This window comes from Ornithorhynchus anatinus, chromosome 19, assembly GCF_004115215.2.
Source record: "Ornithorhynchus anatinus isolate Pmale09 chromosome 19, mOrnAna1.pri.v4, whole genome shotgun sequence".
Classification (NCBI taxonomy): Eukaryota; Metazoa; Chordata; class Mammalia; order Monotremata; family Ornithorhynchidae; genus Ornithorhynchus; species Ornithorhynchus anatinus.
In genome coordinates, this window is record NC_041746.1 from 10584227 (window position 1) to 10606830 (window position 22604).

Genomic DNA, 22604 nt, shown 5'->3' on the forward strand with positions numbered 1-22604 from the left:
GGTAGGAATGGGAACAGGATCCAGAAAGGAAAAGGGCAAGGTTTGGGGCTCTATGGCAGACAGGAAGAATGTTCAGAGTCTGGGTCAACACTGAGTGATCCCAGAATTCAGCTGAGCAGTTCAAAGGCAGAAGAGAATACAATAGATTTAAGTACCGTGGGGATAATGGCAGATGATGAATTATGAGAAGCAGTATGGTCCAGTGGAAAGAGCTTGGGCCTGGGAGTCCGCAGATCTGGGTTTTAATTCCAACTCTGGCACTTGCCTGCTGTGTGGCCCTGGGCAAGTCACTCAACTTCTCAGTGCCTGAGCTTCCTCACCTGTAAAATGGAATTCAATTCCTGTTCTCGCTCCTACTTAGACTGTGCGCCCCAAGAGAAGCAGCGTGGCTCAGTGGAAAGAGCACGGGCTTTGGAGTCAGGGCTCATGAGTTCGAATCCCAGCTCTGCCACTTGTCGGCTTGTGACTGTGGGCAAGTCACTTAACTTCTCTGTGCCTCAGTTCCCTCATCTGTAAAATGGGGATTAAGACTGTGAGCCCCACGTGGGACAACCTGATTCCCCTATGTCTAACCCAGCGCTTAGAACAGTGCTCGGCACATAGTAAGCGCTTAACAAATACCAACATTATTATGCGGGACAGAGACTGTGTCTGATCTGATTAACTCGTATCTACCCCAGTACTTACAACAGTGCTTGACACATAATGAGTGCTTAAGAAATACCGGTGCTTGACACGTAATAAGCACTTAAGAGACACTATCAGAATTGTATTTTTTTTAAAAAAAAAGATGAGGGGAAAGAGGATCCAACTGTGGCAGAAATTGTGAGGGAGGGTCTCTGCCAACCTGATAAAGAGTCAGGTTTCCAGGGTAGAGAATAGAAAGCCTTGAGAGGGTGGGAAAATACTTGTGTTGTCTAGGACCTGAGATAGGATGTGGGCTCTGCAGACTATTTAGGAGCAAGGGATTTCAAGGGTCCAGGTGGGGTGTGGGAGAAGTGTAGAAGCACTTTAAGGATATCAGTGACAGGAATGATGGTCAAGAACCTTCAGATCTCTAAGACTTCTTGTGGGCAGGGTACATGCCTACCAACTCAGTCGTATTGTACTCTCCCAAGCGCTAAGCACAGTGCTCTGCACACAGTAAGCACTCAATAAATACCATTGATGATGATGATGAAAACCAACGGATATTTGCCACAAATAGAAGGGAAGATGTTAGGGAAATCAGGATTTACGATGGGGCTAGTACAATAATGGAAAGCAATGAGCCAACTTTTCCTTTCTGTTCTCAGAGGGAGATCGGTTTCTGGAGTTATATTCCTATTTTGTCCGAAGAATGAGAAATGTTTTCAACACAAAAAACCGACAGTCAAAAAGTAGCTTCCCAGAAAGGTGATGAATTGCTTCTTGACATGGTTTGTAATAGCAGGCGAGTAAAGCACGGGAAAACAAAGTCAGGATTACACCCAATGCTCTGGAGACAAGTAAGTTGTCTTTAATTCTGGTTTAATTGGCACACTTTGGGCAAGCAGCAAAGGAGCCTGCCATAAACACACACGGGTCACAGCAAATCAAATACTTTAGCCAAGTGGCCCATCCACCGTAAAACCACTACGCTCACCTTCATTCCTGCTTTCGGTCCATGTGTTTTTAAGAGAACCTATTGCCTGCATAGCCCAGGGTAATTTCCACTCTACTGTCTTCCTCACCATTAAGCCATTACTCTAAACCAGACTCTTCCTTCTCAGGGAAGATGGAACCATCCCGCCTCACTGGTTACCTGGATGAGTTCGTCCAGCTCAGTCGCATTCACGCAGGAGTGTTGTGATATGAACACTTGCTTCTGATTCACAATGGTGGTCCTCTGGGAACTTTCGTGGGGCTGCTCCAGGGCTTTGAACACGGTGGCTCCAATGATCAGGTAGAGGACGACCACCAGGAAAATCGTGGACACCGTCTTCCATTTCATAACATTAATGGTTGTGTCACTCTCCACCCGCGAAGAAAGAACCGTGGGTTTCGTAGAAAACGAGAGCCTCGGTTTGGAGTTCTGAGTGGCAGATTTAGGATCCAGCAAGTCAGGTGCCGCCACTGCCAACAACAGAGAAAGAATGATAGGTCAGAGTGGTCTGTGAACCGTGGGGAGGGTTAGAGCCAGGGAAGGTTGATGGACTCCTCTGTATGGACTATTAAAGACCATTTATATAGATTTGTTTGGTAGGAGGAGACTGAGTGAAACATAGGACTCTTAGAATATGAGATCCAGTGCCATAGGCAGTATTCGTTAATACAGGTATAAAAGAGCTGTACTGAGTGCAAGTGGGAAGATCTAAAAATCTTTATTTTAAAGCGTTTAGTGAGCAATTCCTATTTAACCTCAAATTTACAGACCTTGGCTACAACCCAGGTCGAATTTTATTTTTACACTTGTCTGTCCTGTCGATACAACCCAAATTCATTCATTCAGTGGTATTTATTGAGTGCTTACTGTGTGCAAAGCACTGTACTAAGCGCTTGGGTGAGTGCACTATAACAACAGACACATTCCTGCTCACAGACCAGTACGATTCCTCGAGTTCTTCCACAGTCAAGCTCTTTTGACGAAAGCGTTATTTTTTGTTGGGATGCATGGGTTCTATAAGCCCTGTCGCTCACATTAAAGTCACCAATATTTCACAGGGGAAATTCTAATGATAAACAAGAAATTGAGTCTTTCCATCATTTGGATTCTATTTCCCTGCCATCCAGTAAAAGAGCCTTTCTTTCATCCTCTTCTACTGTGATGTCCTCTTAGCCAGTAGCATATTATTTTCAAATAAACAAGAGCAGCTGATACCCATATTAACACAGCATTAGTTATGACTAAAGCTAGACAAACTGCATTTTTCACTGACAAATGAAAATTGAGAAATCTTGCCATTGAGCAATAATCAAGAATTTTTTTTTTACATCTTGCCTCCTGCCTTGTGCCCATCCTACATGCTCTGCTCAGAGATAATTGCTCCATTAGAGAGAATTTATGTCTTCTCCTACAAATTCACAAACACTTGGATGTGGCTGTAAAACCATTTATTATTAATCCCAGCTGTTCAAAAATAACATTAATGGCTTTCTTTTTAGAAAAAAAAGGAACTGAGAAATAAGCATTGGGGGAAAGCATCAATCGTCTACTAAAGGACAGGGAGCTATTTCTGCCTCAAACTGATTGGAATGGCAATGTTCATCTAACTGAGATTACGAGGTGTAAATGCAGTGAGAACAGCCCACCTTACCAAGTTTCACATGAATTCAGCTGTTAACGAAAAGATATATCAACTTTTAAAATGTTGGCTTGCTGCTTTATGAGGAGCTCGTTCGCATCTGCAAACCCAAGAGACCGAAATTCCATAAGGCAAGATATGCCCTAAGATACTCTATGAAGACACTTTCAAAGACTCTCCAAGTGGAAACTCTCTTCTCTTAAGCTACCCACTGTGAGTTAGAGTATAAAATAACGCGGCCCTATATAGCAGAATAGCCCTTGGAAGAAAACCACTGCTACAGAGCTATTTAAAGCATTAGATCCAAGCATCAATCTGAAGTGATGGAGGGTGAAAGGGTACACTCTTCAGCCAGTCGAGAGCTTGGATTTCTTCTCACTTGTCAAAGGGGAAGTCATGGCTGTGATCTATATAAAGAAAATCAGCTCTAACTGCGGGCGCTACAAAATATAGGCTCAGTGGCATATTTAGGTACACATTAATGCAGTTTTTTTGTATTACATACGTACGATTGTTTCCCTTGAATAAAAGCAGTGACACCATCCACCGAACATTTAAAATGTATTCGATATCATCAAATATTTGTAAAGTACGACCTTGTTTTCTATTATTATGCAAACAAGTCAGGTCTTTAATGAGGAAAAGGGTTACCCCCCCAAAAAGGTACCATCAGTGGCTTAACAACACGACAGGCCTTTTTTACAATCACTGAAACCCCCAAAGAGCTCACGTAGGGGTAGGTGGGTATTCAGAATGAACAACAATCAAGAATGAAAATAGACTAGAATCCAATTATCGGATCGAACAGAATAGAGAAATGTCACAGGCCGGGTCAGGTGCTTCACATGTCACTTGTTTTGAAAGAGACCCTAGATCTCGTTCCCTGACTCTCTCTCCACTCAAGCTTTTGGCCCTTTAAGAATCACAGAACCCTTTCGCGATCTATACTGATTCCCCAGGAGCTCCATCCCCCTAACCTGGGCACCTGAAAATAGCGTCTCCGTGGCTTAGAGTGAATTCCCGATTTCTGCCCAGGTATATGTCCGGATCCAACATTTCAGCTTGAAAACTGTAAAACTTTGGGAGCCATCTCCCATTAGACATTTTAGGGTCCACGGTGCAATCTAGCAAAGAAGAAATCAATGCCTGAGATCGAAAATCACCAGAGTTTCCCTTTCCTCTTTAACTCGAGACAAAACCCTAGATGAAATCCCAGGGTTGTCAATTCGCAAATGCACGCAAGTGAAGGAGAAATCTGAGCCTCCCTGCAAAATCCAGGGCATCCCCAACTTTCCCTAATGCCCTCTCGGGAAAACTGCACGGCACACAAGAAGAGTGAGGGTGAGGATTGCCTCCCGGAAAGGGGGGCGATCCCCACCTTCTTGCTTCTGGCCTCGGTACCGCTGTCCACCCTCGCCCAGTTACTTAATCTTCCGACTCTCGGGAGCCCCGGGCCAGGACGGACGGCGACGATTCTCCAGCACCGCCGCTCCCCAGCCCGGAGACACTAACCGGCGGGGCCCCACGCCCAGCTCAACTCTGCCCCTGACCTCATCTTCGCTTTGCCCTCTCTCCTCTCATCGCCCAGCCTCGGGAGCTGTTCTCCGCCGGTCCTCGACGAGGTGTCCGCGTCCAGGTCCAAAATCTGGAGAGAGGGGTGGGGAGGGGAGGGAAAAGAGGCCGACAGCGAGACGGTGGAGGGATGAGGAGAGGAGGGGGACCTCGACGCCGGGGTCGGGGGGCGAAACGTTCCGTCGTGGGGGGCCCGGGGAGGGGGCTGAAATCCTAGGCATCCAAGGGGAAGAGGCCAGCAGGGCAGAGGGAAGGCCAAGGGAAGGGAGCGGTCAGGTTATCTCACCTCCTGCTCTATAGCCGGGTCCCTCCTGCGAAGCGCTGGGCAGCATGGAGCGTTCAGGAAGGGACTTGGAGCTTTTTAAAAACACGCCATCGGTACTCACTTCTCATCCACAGACCGGCTGCGCGCTCCTGGCTGGTCGGGCAGGCATTTTCCCCGTCTTTGTTTGACACCGGGGAGGCGGGGAGAGCCGGGGGGGGGGGGGGCGGGAGGGGAGGAGGAGGGGGGCAGGAATAAAGGCAGAAGGGAGATGAAAGGCGCTGAGAGGGCGAGGTGGAGACGGGGCGCGGCCAGGAGCCGGCTGGGGGGCTCGGGGGCCCTGCGCGCTCCCTGCCCCGCTGGCTTTGTGCGGGGACCTCCGCCAGTCCTGCTTGGCATGTCTTTGTGTCTCCCTTGCGAAGGCTGCCTGCGTCTCTGTGTGTGTGTGTGTGTGTGTGTGTCTGTGTGTGAGTACGGGGCTGTGTCCCCCTCCTTTTCCCACCTTCTCCTAGCCTTGCACCTCCGCGGGCTCTCCCCCTCCCGCCCAATTCCCCCAATTCCCGACCCCTTTCCCTCCTCCTCCTCCTGGACGGATGCTCCACCGGCATTCATTCATTGCACCGCATTTACTGAGCCCTTACCGTCCGCAGAGCACTGCGCTGAGCGCTCCGAAAGTACGACCCGGCAGAGAAAGAGAGGCCGTCCCCGCCCACGGCCCTCTGCTCCCCCCCGGGCTTTAGCAGCAAGGAAATTCAGCGGTGAATAAGAAGAAGAAGAACCCTGGCATTTCTTAAGCGCTTACTACGTGCCAAGCACTGTTCTAAGCGCTGGGGTAGATACAAGGTAAATCAGGTTGTCTCCCGTGGGGCTCACAGTCTTTAGCCCCATTTTCCAGAGGAGGTCACTGAGGCACAGAGAAGTGCTGGCCCAAAGTCACACAGCTGCCAAGTGGCGGAGGCGGGATTAGAATCCGCGACCTCTGAGTCCCAAGCCCGGGCTCTTTCCACTAAGCCGAGCTGCTTCTCTAACTCCTCGTTCGATCAATCGTATTTATTGTGCGCTTCCTAGGTGCGGAGCACTGTACTGAGCGCTCCAGCACCGTGCTGAGCGCTTGATTCTGCGGCCCTCCTCTCCCACCTGCCCTCCTAGCCGGGCACGTTGAGACCCTCGGTCCCCAACGCCGGCAAGAGCCCCGGGGAGTGTGCCTGGGTGTGCACACGCGTGGATGAGCCTGCGGGTCCCTCTCTGCGTGTACACAATAATAATAATGGCATCTGTTAAGCGCTTACTATGTGCCAAGCACTGTTCTAAGCGCTGGGAGGGGGATACAAGGTAATCGGTTTGTCCCACAGGGGGCTCACGGTCTTCATCCTCATTTCACAGACGAGGGAACTGAGGCCCAGAGAAGTGAAGTGACTTGCCCAAAGTCACACAGCTGACAAGCGGCGGAGGCGGGATTAGAACCCATGACACCTGACTCCCCAGCCTGGGCTCTTTCCTCTAAGCCACGCTGCTCCTCTACATGTGTAGCAGCGTGGCTCAGTGTAAAGAGCCTGAGCTTCAGAGTCAGAGGTCATGAGTTCGACTCCCGGCTCTGCCACTTGTCAGCTGTATGACTGTGGGCAAGTCACTTAACTTCTCGGTGCCTCAGTTACCCCATCTGTAAAATGGAGATTAAGACTGTGAGCCCCACGTGGGACAACCCGATTCCCCTGTGTCTACCCCAGCGCTTAAAACAGTGCTCGGCACATAGTAAGCGCTTAATAAATGCCAACATTATTATTATCATTATTATTATGTGTACATGTGAATGAAGGAAGGAATAACACCGAGTTCGCCACTTATCTGCTGGGTGACCTTAGACGAGTCACTTCAATTCTCTGGGCCTCAGTTCCCTCATCTGGAAAATGGGGCTGGAGACTGTGAGCCCCACGTGGGACCGGTTCTGCGTCCAACCCGATTCGCTTGTATCCACCCCAGAGCACAGTCCAGTGCCTGGAACAAATGCCATAATTATTATTTATTATTATTATCCACATATACTCTCCTTTTTTTTTTAAGGGCTTAGTACAGTGCTCTGCACACTGTAAGCACTCAATAAATACGATTGAAGGAACGAATGCGTGTGTGTGTGCACGCACGCAATGCTTCTCTCTTTGATGCTCTGTAAGGGGGGAGGGTCGTCTCTTTCTCTCCCCCTCCCCCCAGTCCTCTCGCCCCCCTATAATAATAATGATGGTACTTGTTAAGCGCTTACTATGTGCCAAGCACTGTTCTAAGTGCTGGGTTAGATACAAGCTAATCAGGTGGGACACAGTCCGTGTTCCACTTTGGGGCGCACACTCTGAATCCCCATTTTACAGAGGAGGGAACTGAGGCCCAGGGCAGTGAAAGGACTCGGCCAAGGTCACACAGCAGACATTCACTCATTCATTCAATCGTATTTATTGAGCGCTGACTGTGTGCAGAGCACTGTACTAGCTCTTGGAAAGAAGCAGCGTGGCTTGGTAGAAAGAGCATGGGCTTGGGAGTCAGACGTCATGGGCTCTACTCCCGGCTCTGCCACTTATCAGCTGTGTGACCTTGGGCAAGTCACTTAACTTCTCTGGACCTCAGTTACTTCATCTGGAAAATGGGGATTAAGTCTGTGAGCCCCACTGGGGACAACTCGATTTACCGTGTATCTACCCCGGCGCTTAGAACAGTGCTTGCCACATAGTAAGTGCTTAACAAATACCAACATTATTATCATTATTATTATAATTCAGCACTAAAGACATGTGGCAGTCAGCATTAGAACCCATGACCTTCTAACTCCCACTAAACCACTAAACCATGCTGCTTCTCCACACCACCCGGTCCCAGACCTCTGGCTCAGTGGAAAGAGCCCGGGCTTTGGGGTCCGGGGTCATGGGTTCGAATCCCGACTCTGCCACTTGTCAGCTGCGTGACTGTGGGCAAGTCACTTAACTTCTCTGTGCCTCAGTTACCTTATCTGTAAAATGGGGATTAAGACTGTGAGCCCCACGTGGGACAACCTGATTCCCTTGTGTCTACCCCAGCGCTTAGAACAGTGCTCTGCACATAGTAAGCGCTTAACAAATACCAACATTATTATTATTATTATTATTACATTGCTCTCTGTCGACTCGTACTGATGTCTGTCTTCTCCCCCACCCCCCGCCCCACCCCGACTGTGATCTCGCTTAGTACAGTGCTCTGCACACAGTAGGCACTCAATAAATTCATTCATTCAGTCATATTTATTGAGTGCTTTCTGTGCGCAGATCACTGTACTAAGCACTTGGAAAGTACAATTCAGCAACAGAGACAGTTCCCTACCCAATGGGCTCACAGTCTAGCAGGGGGAAGACAGACAACAAAACAAAGCAAAGTGAGTGGACAGGCAACAATAACATCAATAAAAATAAATAGAATTATAGCTATATACACATCATTAATAAAATAGATACGACTGAATGAATGAATCTCGTTGTGAGCATGGACTGTCTCTATTACTGTACTGTCCTTTCCCAAGCACTCAGTCCAGTGCTCGGCAGAAAGTAAGAGCTCAATAAATACGATAGAATGAATGATTAACTCTCTGGTGGCAGCCTCCCCCCCCCCCCCCCCCCCCCCCGTCTCCCCTGTCCCATCCGCTTAGTACAGTGCTCTGCACACAATAAGCGCTCAATAAATATGGTTGAATGAATGAATCGGTGCCCCAGTGAACTTTGCCCCGGGGGAAGTCACCGCATCCCAGCGGGAAGCTAACAGGAGAGACGGTTCAAAGATGGACCGTCTAACCCCAAGCCAAGCCGTGTGCCTCCTTCTCTCTCTGGGGCTGGGAGGGATTGGGGGTGGGAGAAGGGGCAGAAGAGCCCCCCACAAAGCCCAAACCCAAGGCCCCTGGAGCCACGACCCTCCAGACTGGGCAGACAATGCCACACATCGGACGGACAGGTCTTGCCAGGAGGGAGACCACCTCCTCCTCTCGCCCCTGCTCCGGAGGCTAATCATTTTTCAGTTCCCTACACCAGAACTCTATCAGGAAAGGTTTCCCTCCTCACTTGAGAAGAATAATAATAACTGGGTTATTTGTTAAGCGCTTACTATGTGCCAAGAACTGTTCTAAGCACTGGGGATAGATACAAGGTAAACAGGTTGCTCCACGTGGGGCTCACGGTCTTAATCCCAGTTTTACAGATGAGGGGACTGAGGCACAGAGAAGTTAAGCGGCTTGCCCAAGGTCACACAGCAGAACAAGTGACGGAGGGATTAGAACCCACATCCTCTGACTCCCAGACCCGAGCTCTTTCCGCTAAGCCATGCTGCTTCTCACTTGCAGTGTCCCCCACCCCTGAGCACCTCTCTTTCATCATCAGTGGTATTTACTGAGTGCATACGACGGGCAGAGCGCTGTACTAAACGCTTGGAAGAATACAATACAACAGAGTGGGCAGACGTGTTCCCTGCCCATAACGAATTTCCGGTTGAGAGGGGAGAGCTCAGCAGCCTGGGAGTCAGAGGACCTGGGTTCTATTTGTGGCTCCACCGCTTGCCCGCAGTGTGATCTTGGATAGTCATATATCATCTCTGTGTCTCAGTTTCCTCATCTGTAAAAATGGGGACTAGGACTGGGAGTCCCATTTGGGACATTCATTCAGTAGTATTTATTGAGTTCTTACTATGTGCAGAGCACTGTACGAAGCGCTTGGAATGTACAAATCGGTAACAGATAGAGACAGTCCCTGCCCTTTGACGGGCTTACAGTCTGATCGGGGGAGACGGACAGACAAGTACAATAGCAATAAATAGAATCTAGAATCTAGGGGATGACATGGACTGTGTCCAATTTGCTTAGCTTGTATCTAACCCAGAGCTTAGCACAGTGCCTAGCATGCAGTAAGCGCTTAACAAATATCATTATAATAATAATAATAATGTTGGTATTTGTTAAGCGCTTACTATGTGCCGAGCACTGTTCTAAGCGCTGGGGTAGACATAGGGGAATCAGGTTGTCCCACGTGGGGCTCACAGTCTTAATCCCCATTTTACAGATGAGGGAACTGAGGCACAGAGAAGTTAAGTGACTTGCCCACAGTCACACAGCCGACAAGTGGCAGAGCTGGGATTCGAACTCATGAGCCCTGACTCCAAAGCCCGTGCTCTTTCCACTGAGCCACGCTGCTTCTCATGAAGAAAATGGCTCAGGGTCGAGTAGGCCATCATTAATTAGGCAAGATAAAAATAGCTACAGCACCCTGGAATATCTTGTATCTACCCCGGAGTTTAGTACTGCGCCAGGCCCATAGTAAGGACATAACAAATACCATGAAAAGAAAATCACGCATAAATGCCACAAGAGCACCCACGGCCAGTAAGAATACCTTTTCCCGTTGCTAGCATCGGTGGGGTAGGGGGAAGAGAGTTCTACAGAACGAGGTCCCGGAACTATCGACTTTGAGATCCAAGGAGTCTGAGCCTGGTTAAGGGAATCCGAGTGAGGGAGGGGCAGGGAAAAAGGAAAGGGGAAAGTGAACAGGTACTGGAGGAAGTGATAGGTCCAAAATGGCTAGGAGAGGGAAGAGAGGGGGAAATATTTCTCAATAATGCCGGTCCCAGAGCTGGCATGGACAGGACTCCTTTGAAAACCAAACAAGATAAACTCTCCTCTTTTCATTTAGCTTTTCCTGGCTAGGTGTTTGCTCTCCTGCTGTGATGGTTAACATTTATTGAGCACCTACTGGGAGGTGAAAAAACACACTGTGCTGTTAACAGTGGTACAGAAGTCCTTTCCCGAGGGTTTCTACAGGAAATAAAAATCATCTTTGACTACCTCATTTCCTCTGGTCTGTGCACAGCAACTCCAGACTCCCTGTATGGTCACAGATCAATTAAAATTAGTTTAAATTTCAATCGTTCATTCATTCGATTGTATTTATTGAGCGCTGTGTGCAGAGCACTATAGTAAGTGCTTGGAAAGTACAATTCGGCAACAAACAGAGACAATCCCTACCCAACAGCTTTGACTATAGAATAGCCTTGATTATTTTTAAAACATCAAATTCACTCTCGGCCCCAACGATACACTTAGGGCTACGGGAGATCTTAAAAAAAAAAGGGGGGGCATCTCAGATTAAATGCATTGAATCCAACTCAGAGTAAGCTTTGCATCTACATCTACTCACACAAATTGAGTGCCTATTCAATTCTTAAAGATCTCCAGAGAAAGAGATGGCTAATGTGTTCTGGGACCAACAACCTAAATTTAATTCAAATCCCTCCTGGTGCAATTTAAATTCATATCTACTTGTGGACCCTGTAATGGAAATGAAGAACATCTATTTATCAGCACCCACGAAATAACTTATCATATGCTACGAGGTCAGATGGCATACAAGAGACTACCACGCATTTTCCCACCCCTTCTAATCTTCAGCCAAACATCCTCATTTAGTTAGTCTTTTCTCCTTTTCCCCAAGTTTTAATTCACCTGTTTGCTCTCCTCTAGACCCCATAACTACATCCAGTACTTTAATAAAGGTTTGCCTGACACTAATGCATTCAGCTATTCCAAAATTCATGCCTTTGCAATGTTGTTTTAGATAGAACACTGTTAGGGCTTAAGGAACATTCAACTGAAAATACGTATCTAGTTGGATAGAAACCAGTATGATACTGAAGGACCCGGTTGAATGCTTGTCTGTGGTGTCAATCAAGGTGTGTTTCTACAGCACGAGTTTTCCTTGAAGCAGGATATGCCGTGCTGATGAAGCAGCATATGCTGTGCTGATGAAGCAGCATGGACTAATGGATAAAGCACAGGCCTGGGAGTCAGAAGGACCTGGGTTCCAATCCCAGCTCTGCCACTTGTCGCTGAGTGACCTTGGGCAAGTCACTTAACTTCTCTGTGCCTCAGTTACCTCTTCTGTGAAATGGGGATTAAGACTGTGAACGATTTACAGGGACTGCATCCGACCTCATTTGCTTGTATCCAACCCAGCGCTTAATACAGTGCCTGGCCCGTAGTAAGCACTTAACAAATACCGTTATTACTACCTTTATTAGGACTGTAATCCCCATGGTGCAGAACAGAGTGAAGACTGGAAAAATGAGTTCACTTCCTTGAAGCTAACTCCTCTTTATGGATCCTAGGACTTGTGATTATTTTTTGAACAATGGCACTGCTTTTCTGCTTTGGCACACGGAGACACCCCCATTTTCTGCTCTATCTTTGCTTAGCCACCCATCTTTCTTAATGAATGTACAGCATAGAGCAGCAATCACCATCATCATCAGTGGTACTTATTGAGCACCTCCTGACTGCAAAGCCCTGGAAGCGGTTAGAAGAGTACAACAGAAGCCAGGTACACAGTCACTGCCCTCCAGGGGCTTATAATTTAATGGGGTAGACAGACAGACACAAATGACTTCCAGAAAGCAGGAACAGGAGGAAGATTTCACAATCATCAGGATAAAATAGCTGCATTAAACACCAGACATGGCCTAAAATCAAAAAAAATTGTCATGGGGTATAGTGAGAAAGAGATAGGCTTAAAAAAAATTTCTCTTTCTCTAATTAGGCAATAGAAGCAACAAATTTCAAGGTTGGGGTTTGAGTTGGTCTGCTTCCATTTACCAATGGCCCCACCCCTCCTACAGAAGTTGATTTACCTCCTCTGCATTTTCCTTAGGTTGAAAAAGCATAAGCAGCTGCTTGCAGCAAATACACATATAGAAACCAATAAACAGCAATTTCCATGAAACCCAAGAAATGAGAGGCTGAATTTTCTACACTTATTTAGGTCTTTTGGCTGAAAGGCGGTTCTTTAGGACTCACCTTGCTTCTTTTCGGTCCTTGGACACCTATTAATTTTATTGGACTGATGATAGGGGATTTTTCAATAGCGAGGTAGGCTAAAGGTTATCTTTCCCATGTTGCTGGGCTAAAATTCTGCCTGACCTAGCAGGGGGCTCACTGAACACAATGAACTAATTTTACCACGTGGTTTGCTTTGTAACCTTGGCCTATTCAAAGTGACATGTTACAAATGGGTATATCTTTGAATTCTTAAAAATCCCCGATTACATCGGTAACCTTGAAGAAATGTTTTCCAGGGGGCTCACATCTCCAAAGAATCTACTGCAATAACTCACTTTATCAGCTATTCCACAGTGAGTTCACTTACCTCCCCCATCCCACATTCAATAATAGTCTCTGAATCAGACTATTCATGAGCACACGTCTACAAGAAAACTTCAAGGATGCGCAGTCCAAAGCCGCCCCAACAGTACTTAAATATTTTATATCCCCTGTGATTCCAAACACAATCCTAAGAAATCAGATTGTATCCACCAAGCCTGAAGGTAAATATCATTTTTATTTATAAAACACTATATACAGAGCACATAAAGAAAGGAAGTCCACTCGACTTTTTCTCTGTCTCACTATTTTGCTAAATTCATCAAAATCATTATGTTCAATTATCTCTTGGCAGGTCTATAGAAGAATGGTGCTAAATCTACAAAACTAATACTGGCCTTATCACTATCACTCATTATCACTGGCTTTTAAGCACTCAGTTAGCTTGTCCCCTCCTACCTCATCGATCTCCAACTACAGTCCAGCCTGCATGCGTGTTTTGCTCCTCTAATACCAGCTGACTCATTGTCCCCGGTGTCTTTTATCTCACCACTGATCCCCTTCCCACATCCCCCTCCTAGACTGGAACTCGCTCTCCCTCCAAATACACCAGACCACCACTCTCCCCAACCTCAAAGCCTTATTAAGGTCACATCCTTCAAAGCCTTATTAAGGTCACATCTCCTCCAAAGGACTTCCCCAATTAAACCTTCTTTTCCCCCAACCCCTTCTCCCTTCTGTGTCATCTATGCATTTCGATATATGCCCCACCCTCAACCCCACAGCACTTATGTATGCATCTATAAATTAGTGATTTATTTATAGTAATGCCTGTCTCCCCGTCCACACTGTAAGCTCACTGTGGGCAGGGAATTTGTCTACCAACTCTGTACTGTTCTCTCCCAAGTGTTTAGTACAGTGCTTTGCACATAGTATTCGCCTCTACCACCCAATCCAGTTACTTGTCGCCGTCATCTACCGCCCTCCCGGTCCCACCTCCGACTTCTTCAACCACCTTGACCCCTTTCTCACCTTCCTCCTCTCCTTCTCTCTGCCCACTCTGATCCTTGGAGACTTCAACATCCATACGGATGTACCCGACGACTCCTCTACCGCCCGCCTGCTATCCCTCCTCGACTCTGCCGACCTCCTCCTCCACCATACCGCGCCCACTCACCGACTCGGTCACACCCTCGATCTCGTCATCTCCTACCGCTGCACTATCTCCTCACTCACCAACTCTGAAATCCCTCTCTCGGACCATAACCTTCTCACCTGCCTCATCTCTCACACTCCCTCCCCCTGCAAATCTTCGCTACGGCCCCACAGAGACCTCCGCTCTCTCGATCCCATCCGTCTTTCCAATAGCATCTCTCCTCACCTTGCCGCCCTGTCCTCTCTTCCCACTCTCGACGATCAGGTCTCCGCTCTCAACTCCACCCTCTCTACTCATCTCGACTCTCTCGCCCCCCTTTCCCTCCGCCGCTCTCGCTCCACTAACCCACAGCCCTGGATCACCTCCTCTGTCCGCCTCCTATGCTCCTATGCTCGAGCTGCTGAGCGCTGCTGGCGAAAGTCCAAGCACCAAGCCGACCTCACACACTTCAAATTTATCCTTTCCTGCCTTAACTCTGCCCTCTCCTCCGCCAGGCAAAGCTTCTTCTCCTCCCTCATCGACACCCATGCCCATCACCCCCGCCGATTGTTCCGGACCTTTAACTCTCTCCTTAGGCCCCCTGTTCCTCCCCCTCCCCCATCTCTCACCCCTAATGATCTGGCCACCTATTTCCTCACGAAAATCAACACGATCAGGTCTGAGCTCCCCAAAGTCACCCCTCTGCCTCTCCCCTCCCCCCCAACAACCCCCTCCCCTACTTTCCCATCCTTCCCTGCAGTATCCTCAGAGGAGATCTCCTCCCTCCTCGCAAGTGCCACCCCCTCCACCTGCGCCTCGGACCCCATTCCCTCTCACCTTCTTAAAACCATCGCCCCTGCCCTCCTCCCTTCCTTAACTTCTATTTTTAACCACTCAATCTCCAAGGGCTCCTTCCCCTCTGCCTTCAAACATGCCCACGTCTCCCCCATCCTAAAAAAACCCGCTCTTGACCCCACTTCCCCCTCCAGTTATCGTCCTATCTCCCTACTACCCTTCCTTTCCAAAATCTTAGAACGAGTCGTCTACAATCGATGCCTAGAATTCCTTAACTCCCATTCTCTCCTAGACCCCCTCCAATCTGGCTTCCGTCCCCTCCACTCTACCGAGACTGCTCTCTCTAAGGTCACCCATGACCTCCTTCTTGCCAAATCCAATGGCTCCTACTCCATTCTGATCCTCCTTGACCTCTCTGCTGCCTTTGTCACTGTCGACCATCCCCTCCTCCTCCATACCTTATCTCACCTTGGCTTCACGGACTCTGTCCTCTCCTGGTTCTCCTCTTACCTCTCTGGCCGATCATTCTCGGTCTCCTACGCTGGAGCCTCCTCCCCCTCCCATCCTTTAACTGTTGGAGTTCCTCAAGGGTCAGTTCTTGGCCCTCTTCTGTTCTCCATTTACACTCACTCCCTCGGTGAACTCATCCGCTCTCACGGCTTTGACTACCATCTCTACGCAGATGACACGCAGATCTACATCTCCGCCCCCGTCCTCTCCCCCTCCCTTCAGGCTCGCATCTCCTCCTGCCTCCGGGACGTCTCCACCTGGATGTCGGCCCGCCACCTAAAACTCAACATGAGCAAGACTGAGCTCCTCATCTTCCCTCCCAAGCCCGGTCCGCTCCCAGACTTCTCCGTCACCGTGGATGGCACGACCATCCTTCCCGTCCCGCAGGCCCGCAATCTCGGTGTCATCCTTGACTCGTCCCTCTCGTTCACCCCACACATCCTATCCGTTACCAAGACCTGCCGGTTTCACCTCTACAATATCGCCAAGATCCGCCCTTTCCTCTCCACCCAAACGGCTACCTTACTATTACGGGCTCTCGTTATATCCCGGCTAGACTACTGTGTCAGCCTTCTCTCTGACCTCCCTTCCTCCTCTCTCGCCCCGCTCCGGTCTATTCTTCACTCCGCTGCCCGGCTCATCTTCCCGCAGAAACGATCTGGGCATGTCACTCCCCTTCTTAAACAACTCCAGTGGTTGCCTATTGACCTCCGCTCCAAACAAAAACTCCTTACTCTAGGCTTCAAGGCTCTCCATCACCTTGCCCCTTCCTACCTCTCCTCCCTTCTCTCTTTCTACCACCCACCCTGCACGCTCCGCTCCTCTGCCGCCCACCTCCTCGCCGTCCCTCGGTCTCGCCTATCCCGCCGTCGACCCCTGGGTCACGTCCTCCTGCGGTCCTGGAACGCCCTCCCTCCTCACCTCCGCCAAACTGATTCTCTTTCCCTCTTCAAAACCTTACTTAAAAATCACCTCCTCCAAGAGGCCTTCCCAGACTGAGCTCCTCTTCCCCCTCTACTCCCTCTGCCATCCCCCCTTTACCTCTCCACAGCTAAAGCCTCATTTCTCCTTTTCCCTCTGCTCCTCCACCTCTCCCTTCCCATCCCCACAGCACTGTACTCGTCCGCTCAACTGTATATATTTTCGTTACCCTATTTATTTTGTTAATGAATTGTACATCGCCTTGATTCTATTTAGTTGCCATTGTTTTTACGAGATGTTCTTCCCCTTGACGCTGTTTAGTGCCATTGTTCTTGTCTGTCCGTCTCCCCCGATTAGACTGTAAGCCCGTCAAACGGCAGGGACTGTCTCTATCTGTTGCCGACTTGTTCATCCCAAGCGCTTAGTACAGTGCTCTGCACATAGTAAGCGCTCAATAAATACTATTGAATGAATGAATGAATGAACATAGTAAGTGTTCAATAAATACCATTGATGATGATGAAGGTTTCCTTAATGCTACGCCCTTCATGTAAAAGCTTGGTGCTGATTCATCTCATAAGACCTCTCTTTCTTTTGATAGTTTTTAAATTTTGAATTAGTATAGGAACCTTATATTCCATATTTTCTGCTCAGGGCTTTCTACAATGTGGACATCCATTGAAAATTCATAAGAACTATAAAGTATTCATTCAATAGTATTTACTGAGCGCTTACTATGTGCAGAGCACTGTACTAAGCGCTTGGAATGTACAAATCGGTAGCAGATAGAGACAGTCCCTGCCCTTTGATGGGCTTACAGTCTAATCGGGGGAGACAGACAGACAAGAACAATCGCAATAACAACAATAATAATAATAATAGCCTCCATGCTTATGCATTCCCAGAAATGGAGGGGATCATGAGTTGACACAGTTTGAACAAGAAAAAGCCTCTATGAAATCCTTGTCAGTTACCAGTACACAAAGACAAGAACTAGAACCCACTTTGTTAAACAGGGAAATCCACTCCAGGATTTCCCAGCTGCTTTCATCAAGGAGTATAATAAATTGCTTTTGCAAGAAAATGAAGGTAAATCTGACATCAGTCTAGACTTTATTAGCTAACATTTTCCACCTGTGGCAATTGCAGGTAAATTCTCAATTGACATTTACTGCTTCCCTAAAATGGATTCATTGAAGGCATTTTCAAGCTCTCCCAAGAATAGGCAAGTAAATACTATTAAAAAGCCCTTTATTAGAACCACAGGATCCCAGCATTCATCTGTGATCTATTTTCTTGACACTGTGTAATTCTGTAGTGGAGGTAAAAAAAAACACAACTGGCCGCAAAGAGCCCCTGCCATTCACACCACTAGGGCTTCGGAGTCCTCCCTGGCTGGAAAGGCAAGGGTGTCTTACATCCACTGTCCATTACCTTGAGGATGAAGCCCAACCTTTTCAGGAACTGAAAGCAGGCTGAAGTCTGTAAACTCCTTGTGGACAGGGATCACATCTCCAACTCTGTTGTACTGTGCTATCCCAAGCGCTAAAGAAGCAGCGTGGCCTAGTGGATAGAGCACGGCCTGGGAGTCAGAAGGACCTACGTTCTAAACCCAGCTCCACCACTTGTCTGCTGCATGACCTTAGGCAAGTCACTTCACTTCTCTGTACCTCAGTTATTTCATCTGTAAAATAGGGAATAGGCCTGTGAGCCCCATGTGGGACACAGACTGTATCCAATTTGATGAGACTGTAAGCTCGTTGTGGGCAGGGAATATGTCCGTTTATTGTTGTAATGTACTCTCCCAAGTGCTCAGTTCAGTGCTCCGTACACAGTAAATGCTCAATAAATATGACTGAATGAATGAATTAGCTTGTATCTAACCCAGAGCTTAGTACAATGCCTGGCACAAAATAAGCACTTGAGTACCACAGGGAATCAAAAAGTGCTCAGTTGAGTGCTCTGCACCCAGTACTCCCGCAGTGGATACAACCAACTGAAGTCCTTTCTTCTCCACATCTCTCTAGAGTGGAAGCTCTTTGAGGGCTGGGCTAGTGTCAACATACTCTACCATACTCTCCCAAGCACTTAATTCAGTGTTCTGCAGACAGTAAAAGTTCCATAAATACCACTGGTCGATTACTTGGCTGACTAATTGATTCGTCAAGAATGTTGGAGAAGGACTGAGACTTTATTTGGAACAGTAAGAAACTTACGATTCAGATTCCCATGAACTATCTCCAACCACCTCAAACTAGCCAAGCAGTAGACAAAGTCTTAAAGTTTTAATTTCTGTTGAATTTTAATACATTTTCATATGCTGCTATTCTGAAGTTTACCATTTTTGAATCCTATCTAAATTGATTTTTCTCAGTGAACCTGTCCTTATCCTCTTAAGAATGAGAGCCCCTTATGAGCCAGACACTGTGTTCTAAGTGCCTTCTGTGTATTTTCCCCAGCATTTAATACAGTGTACATGCTCAATACTTGGTTGGGTGAGGTGGAGGTGAAATGTTGGTATTTGTTAAGTGCTTACTATGTGTGGAGCACTGTTCTAAGTGCTGGGGTAGATATAGGGTAATCAGGTTGTCCCACGTGAGGCTCACAGTCTTCATCCCCATTTTACAGATGAGGTAACTGAGGCACAGAGAAGTTAAGTGACTTGCCCACAGTCACACAGCTGACAAGTGGCAGAGCCGGTATTCGAACCCATGACCTCTGACTCCCAAGCCCGGGCTCTTTCCACTGAGCCACGCTTCTTCCCCAAAGAAAATCTTGCTGTGTGAACAAAATCTCCCAGCAATGAAGCTATCTGACACTCCACATTCAACAGCCCAATCTCTCCTCTAACTGGGGAGAGAGGGATTTGCACTCCTTGTTTGCAGACAAGAGTAAATCGAGTAAGTTTGTTCTCCTTGGAAGATAGGAAAGGAATTCCAAGTGACCTCGACAAGTGCATCCACGGGGCCTTGAAAAATATTCCATCAAAAACAGGGTAGAGCTGAGGAAGAGAAAGGGCAAAGCGCCACACTCAGGAAGCAGAATAAACTGAGAAAAGACTGACTAATCAAGAAGTTAAGCAGAAAAAGACCAGGAGAGTTACCAGACAAATATGAGCCATGAAATACTAACAGAATTGAAAGGCGTTTGAAGAAATACACAGGGAAATACACCTTCTGTTCTATTTAGTACAGGTCAGGCTCTCCTTGGATTACCGGGTTTGATATCTTCAATCCTGAAGTGTTTGGGTATTCACTTTTTTCTCTCCCATAGCAGTCACAGACATCTTTCAACTTTATTGCTTCCCCTATCTATCACTGATTTCATTGTCTGTCTCCTCAGCTAGACTGTAAACTAGAGAGTAGGGTTCATGTTTACCAATTATTTTGTACTCTCCTAAGCACTTATTACAGTGTTCTGCACAAAGTAGACACACCATGGCTTAGTGGAAAGAGCACAGGCCTGGGAATCAGAGGACCTGGGTTCTGATCCCACCTCTGCCAATTGCTTGCTGTGTGACCTGGGGCAAGGCACTTAACTTCTCTGTGCCTCAGTTCTCCTGCTCCCCCTCCTACTTAGACTGTGAGCCTCATGTGAGACAGGGACTGTGCCCAACCTAATTAATTTATACCAACTCCAGGTCTTAGAAGTGTTTAACACATAAGAAGCACTTAATAAGCACCATTAGAAAAAGAATAAGCCCGCAATAAGTAACCACTGATTGACTGAACTGAGACATAGACAACAAAAAAAAAAAGAGAGGAATTACAGGGCACAGGAATTACAAGTCACTAAGAAGCACTAGAAAAGATGAGAAATATGAAATATTAGATGGTAATTTCTTGTTGGGCATTAAGATTCCATTGTCAGTGTCACCATACCACACGATTTCAATACACATTTTGGCTAGAATTTTAGAGGAATTAGGGAACATTCTTCTGACAATACACGTTTAATCTGGATAGAAAGCAATGCAATAATGGAAGAAATGGTAGAGCATGTGTGAAGGATCGGTAAAGGCTTATGTTCTATAATATGAGTTTTCCTTAGAACAGCATTCTCAAGAATTCATTTCTGGCATTACAAGAGTAATGACTGTACATCTGTTGGCTACTGTTCTCCATACATTATACATATACATTTTCTTTGCTTGCTGATTTCTCTGGGCTCTCTCCTCACTCTCCCATCCTAGTATCAGATTCCTGGGATTCTCATCCTAATGAAACTTGAATATCAAATCTTTGTCACTGATTTCTGGTATTTGCTTACAGAAACATAATGATGAGTTGTATAAACTTTCTTCTTTTCTTGACATCAACTCTAACTGTGGAATGTTGAATTTTGTGGTGGTTTTGTTTTGGATGACTGGTGGTTGGAAAAAAAAAAACTTGATTAGTGTTTTCCATTGACACTCACCTCACAAAGGAAAGCCAGTAGTGCATTGCACAGATTCCAAAATAACTTGCCAATCTTTCTATGTAATTAAATGTGTTTGCCTGTTTGGAGGGATGTGGGATCTGAGCTGCCCTCTGATTTTGAGGTAGATTCCTTGTACAATTCAGGCAAAACTGAATTCTCCCTCAGGACAGAGCAAGGACTTGCGAGTCAGAAGGACCTACGTTCTAATCCCTGCTCCAGCACTTGTCTGCTGTGGCCTGCTCGGGCAAGTCACTTCATTTCTCTGGACCTCAGTTACTTCATCTGTAAAATGGGGATTAAGACTGTAAACCCCATGTGGGACATGGACTTTGTCCAAGCTGATTAGTTTGTATCTACTCCAGCGCTTAGAACAGAGCTTGACACAGAATAAGCACTGAACAAATGACATCATTATTAAAAATCATTTGTCATGTGAGTTCCCATTTGGGAGGGGCTTTATACAGCAGGGTTCTGGGACCCTCTCTAGAAACCAGGAACTGCCTGCTCAAATTCCTTGCCCTAGACATGACACCTTTGATCATAAATTATCCCAGACAGGGACTCCATCAGAACAGAGGCAAAATGAAGAGGGGATCACTTTTACCTCATCTCTCCCTCTACCTTATCCCAACTCTCCCAGCTCTTCAGCTCTGGATCTGACCAGAGACATTAGCTAAAGTGTACTGGATCTAGGCCCCAGAATCGCAAACACACCCAGAGACAATTAATCAATGGTATTTATTGGGTGAGAACAATCAAATAAGTAGACAATCCCTGCCCTTAAGGAGTTTACAATCTAGCAAGGGACTAAATTCCAAGAAATCTTCCCCAATTAAACCATCTTTTCCCCTATAGCCTCTCCCTTCTGTGACATTTATGCACTTAGATCTGTGCCCTTTAAGCATTTGATGTTCACCCACCCTCAGCCTCATCGCGCTTATGAACTCATTCATTCATTCATTCATTCAATAGTATTTATTGAGCGCTTACTATTTGCAGAGCACTGTAATAAGTGCTTGGAATGTACAATTTGGCAACTGATAGAGACAATCCCTGCTCAATGACGGGCTCACAGTCTAAATTTATTTATTTTGATGTCTGTCACCCCTTCTAGACTGTGAGCTCCTTGGGAGCAGGGAATGTGCCTACAGTTCTATCGCATTGTTCTCTCCCCAGTGCTTAGCACATTGCTTTGTACACAGTAGGTGCTCAATAAATAGCACCGACTGATTGATTCCAGGCATATTCAATGGTATAGGCTAGTCCAATATCTTTGGATATCCAGTGAATAGACAACACTAGTTTAGAAAAGCATCTCTTCCCTCAATTCTCTCTGGGATGTATAACTCACCACTATTAACAGGAACACAGACATAGCACAGTCCAATTCATTTTCCATTTATTGTTGACATTATTTCTAGAAAAGGAAATTATAACTTTAACCATGAATTGTGAAAACAACATCGCTAATTCTTTGCATTGCCAAAGCCCCTCTCACCTGCCAGATTCAGAGTATTTCCACCCCACTGAAGAGAAACAAAAGGAAATTCAAAGAAGCCAAGTTCTTAGACCATACCGTGG

At 46.9% G+C, this 22604-nt stretch overlaps 1 protein-coding gene across 2 annotated transcripts in view; it reads right to left on the reverse strand.

The window, feature by feature from the left end:
* KCNK2 (potassium two pore domain channel subfamily K member 2) overlaps nt 1–22604 on the reverse strand; it is a 136586-nt gene that overhangs the window by 82351 nt on the left and 31631 nt on the right. Inside the window, exons 1-2 of one of the 2 annotated variants that reach the window (XM_029046957.2) lie at nt 5122–5282; nt 1784–2094 (exon numbers count right to left, since the gene is read on the reverse strand). In XM_029046957.2, the coding sequence (XP_028902790.1) occupies nt 1784–2094; nt 5122–5167 (357 nt within the window). In that variant the 5' untranslated portion in view covers nt 5168–5282. Of the gene's footprint in view, nt 1–1783; nt 2095–5121; nt 5283–22604 lie in introns of those variants that run through there. The other variant, XM_029046958.2, reaches the window with a different exon arrangement.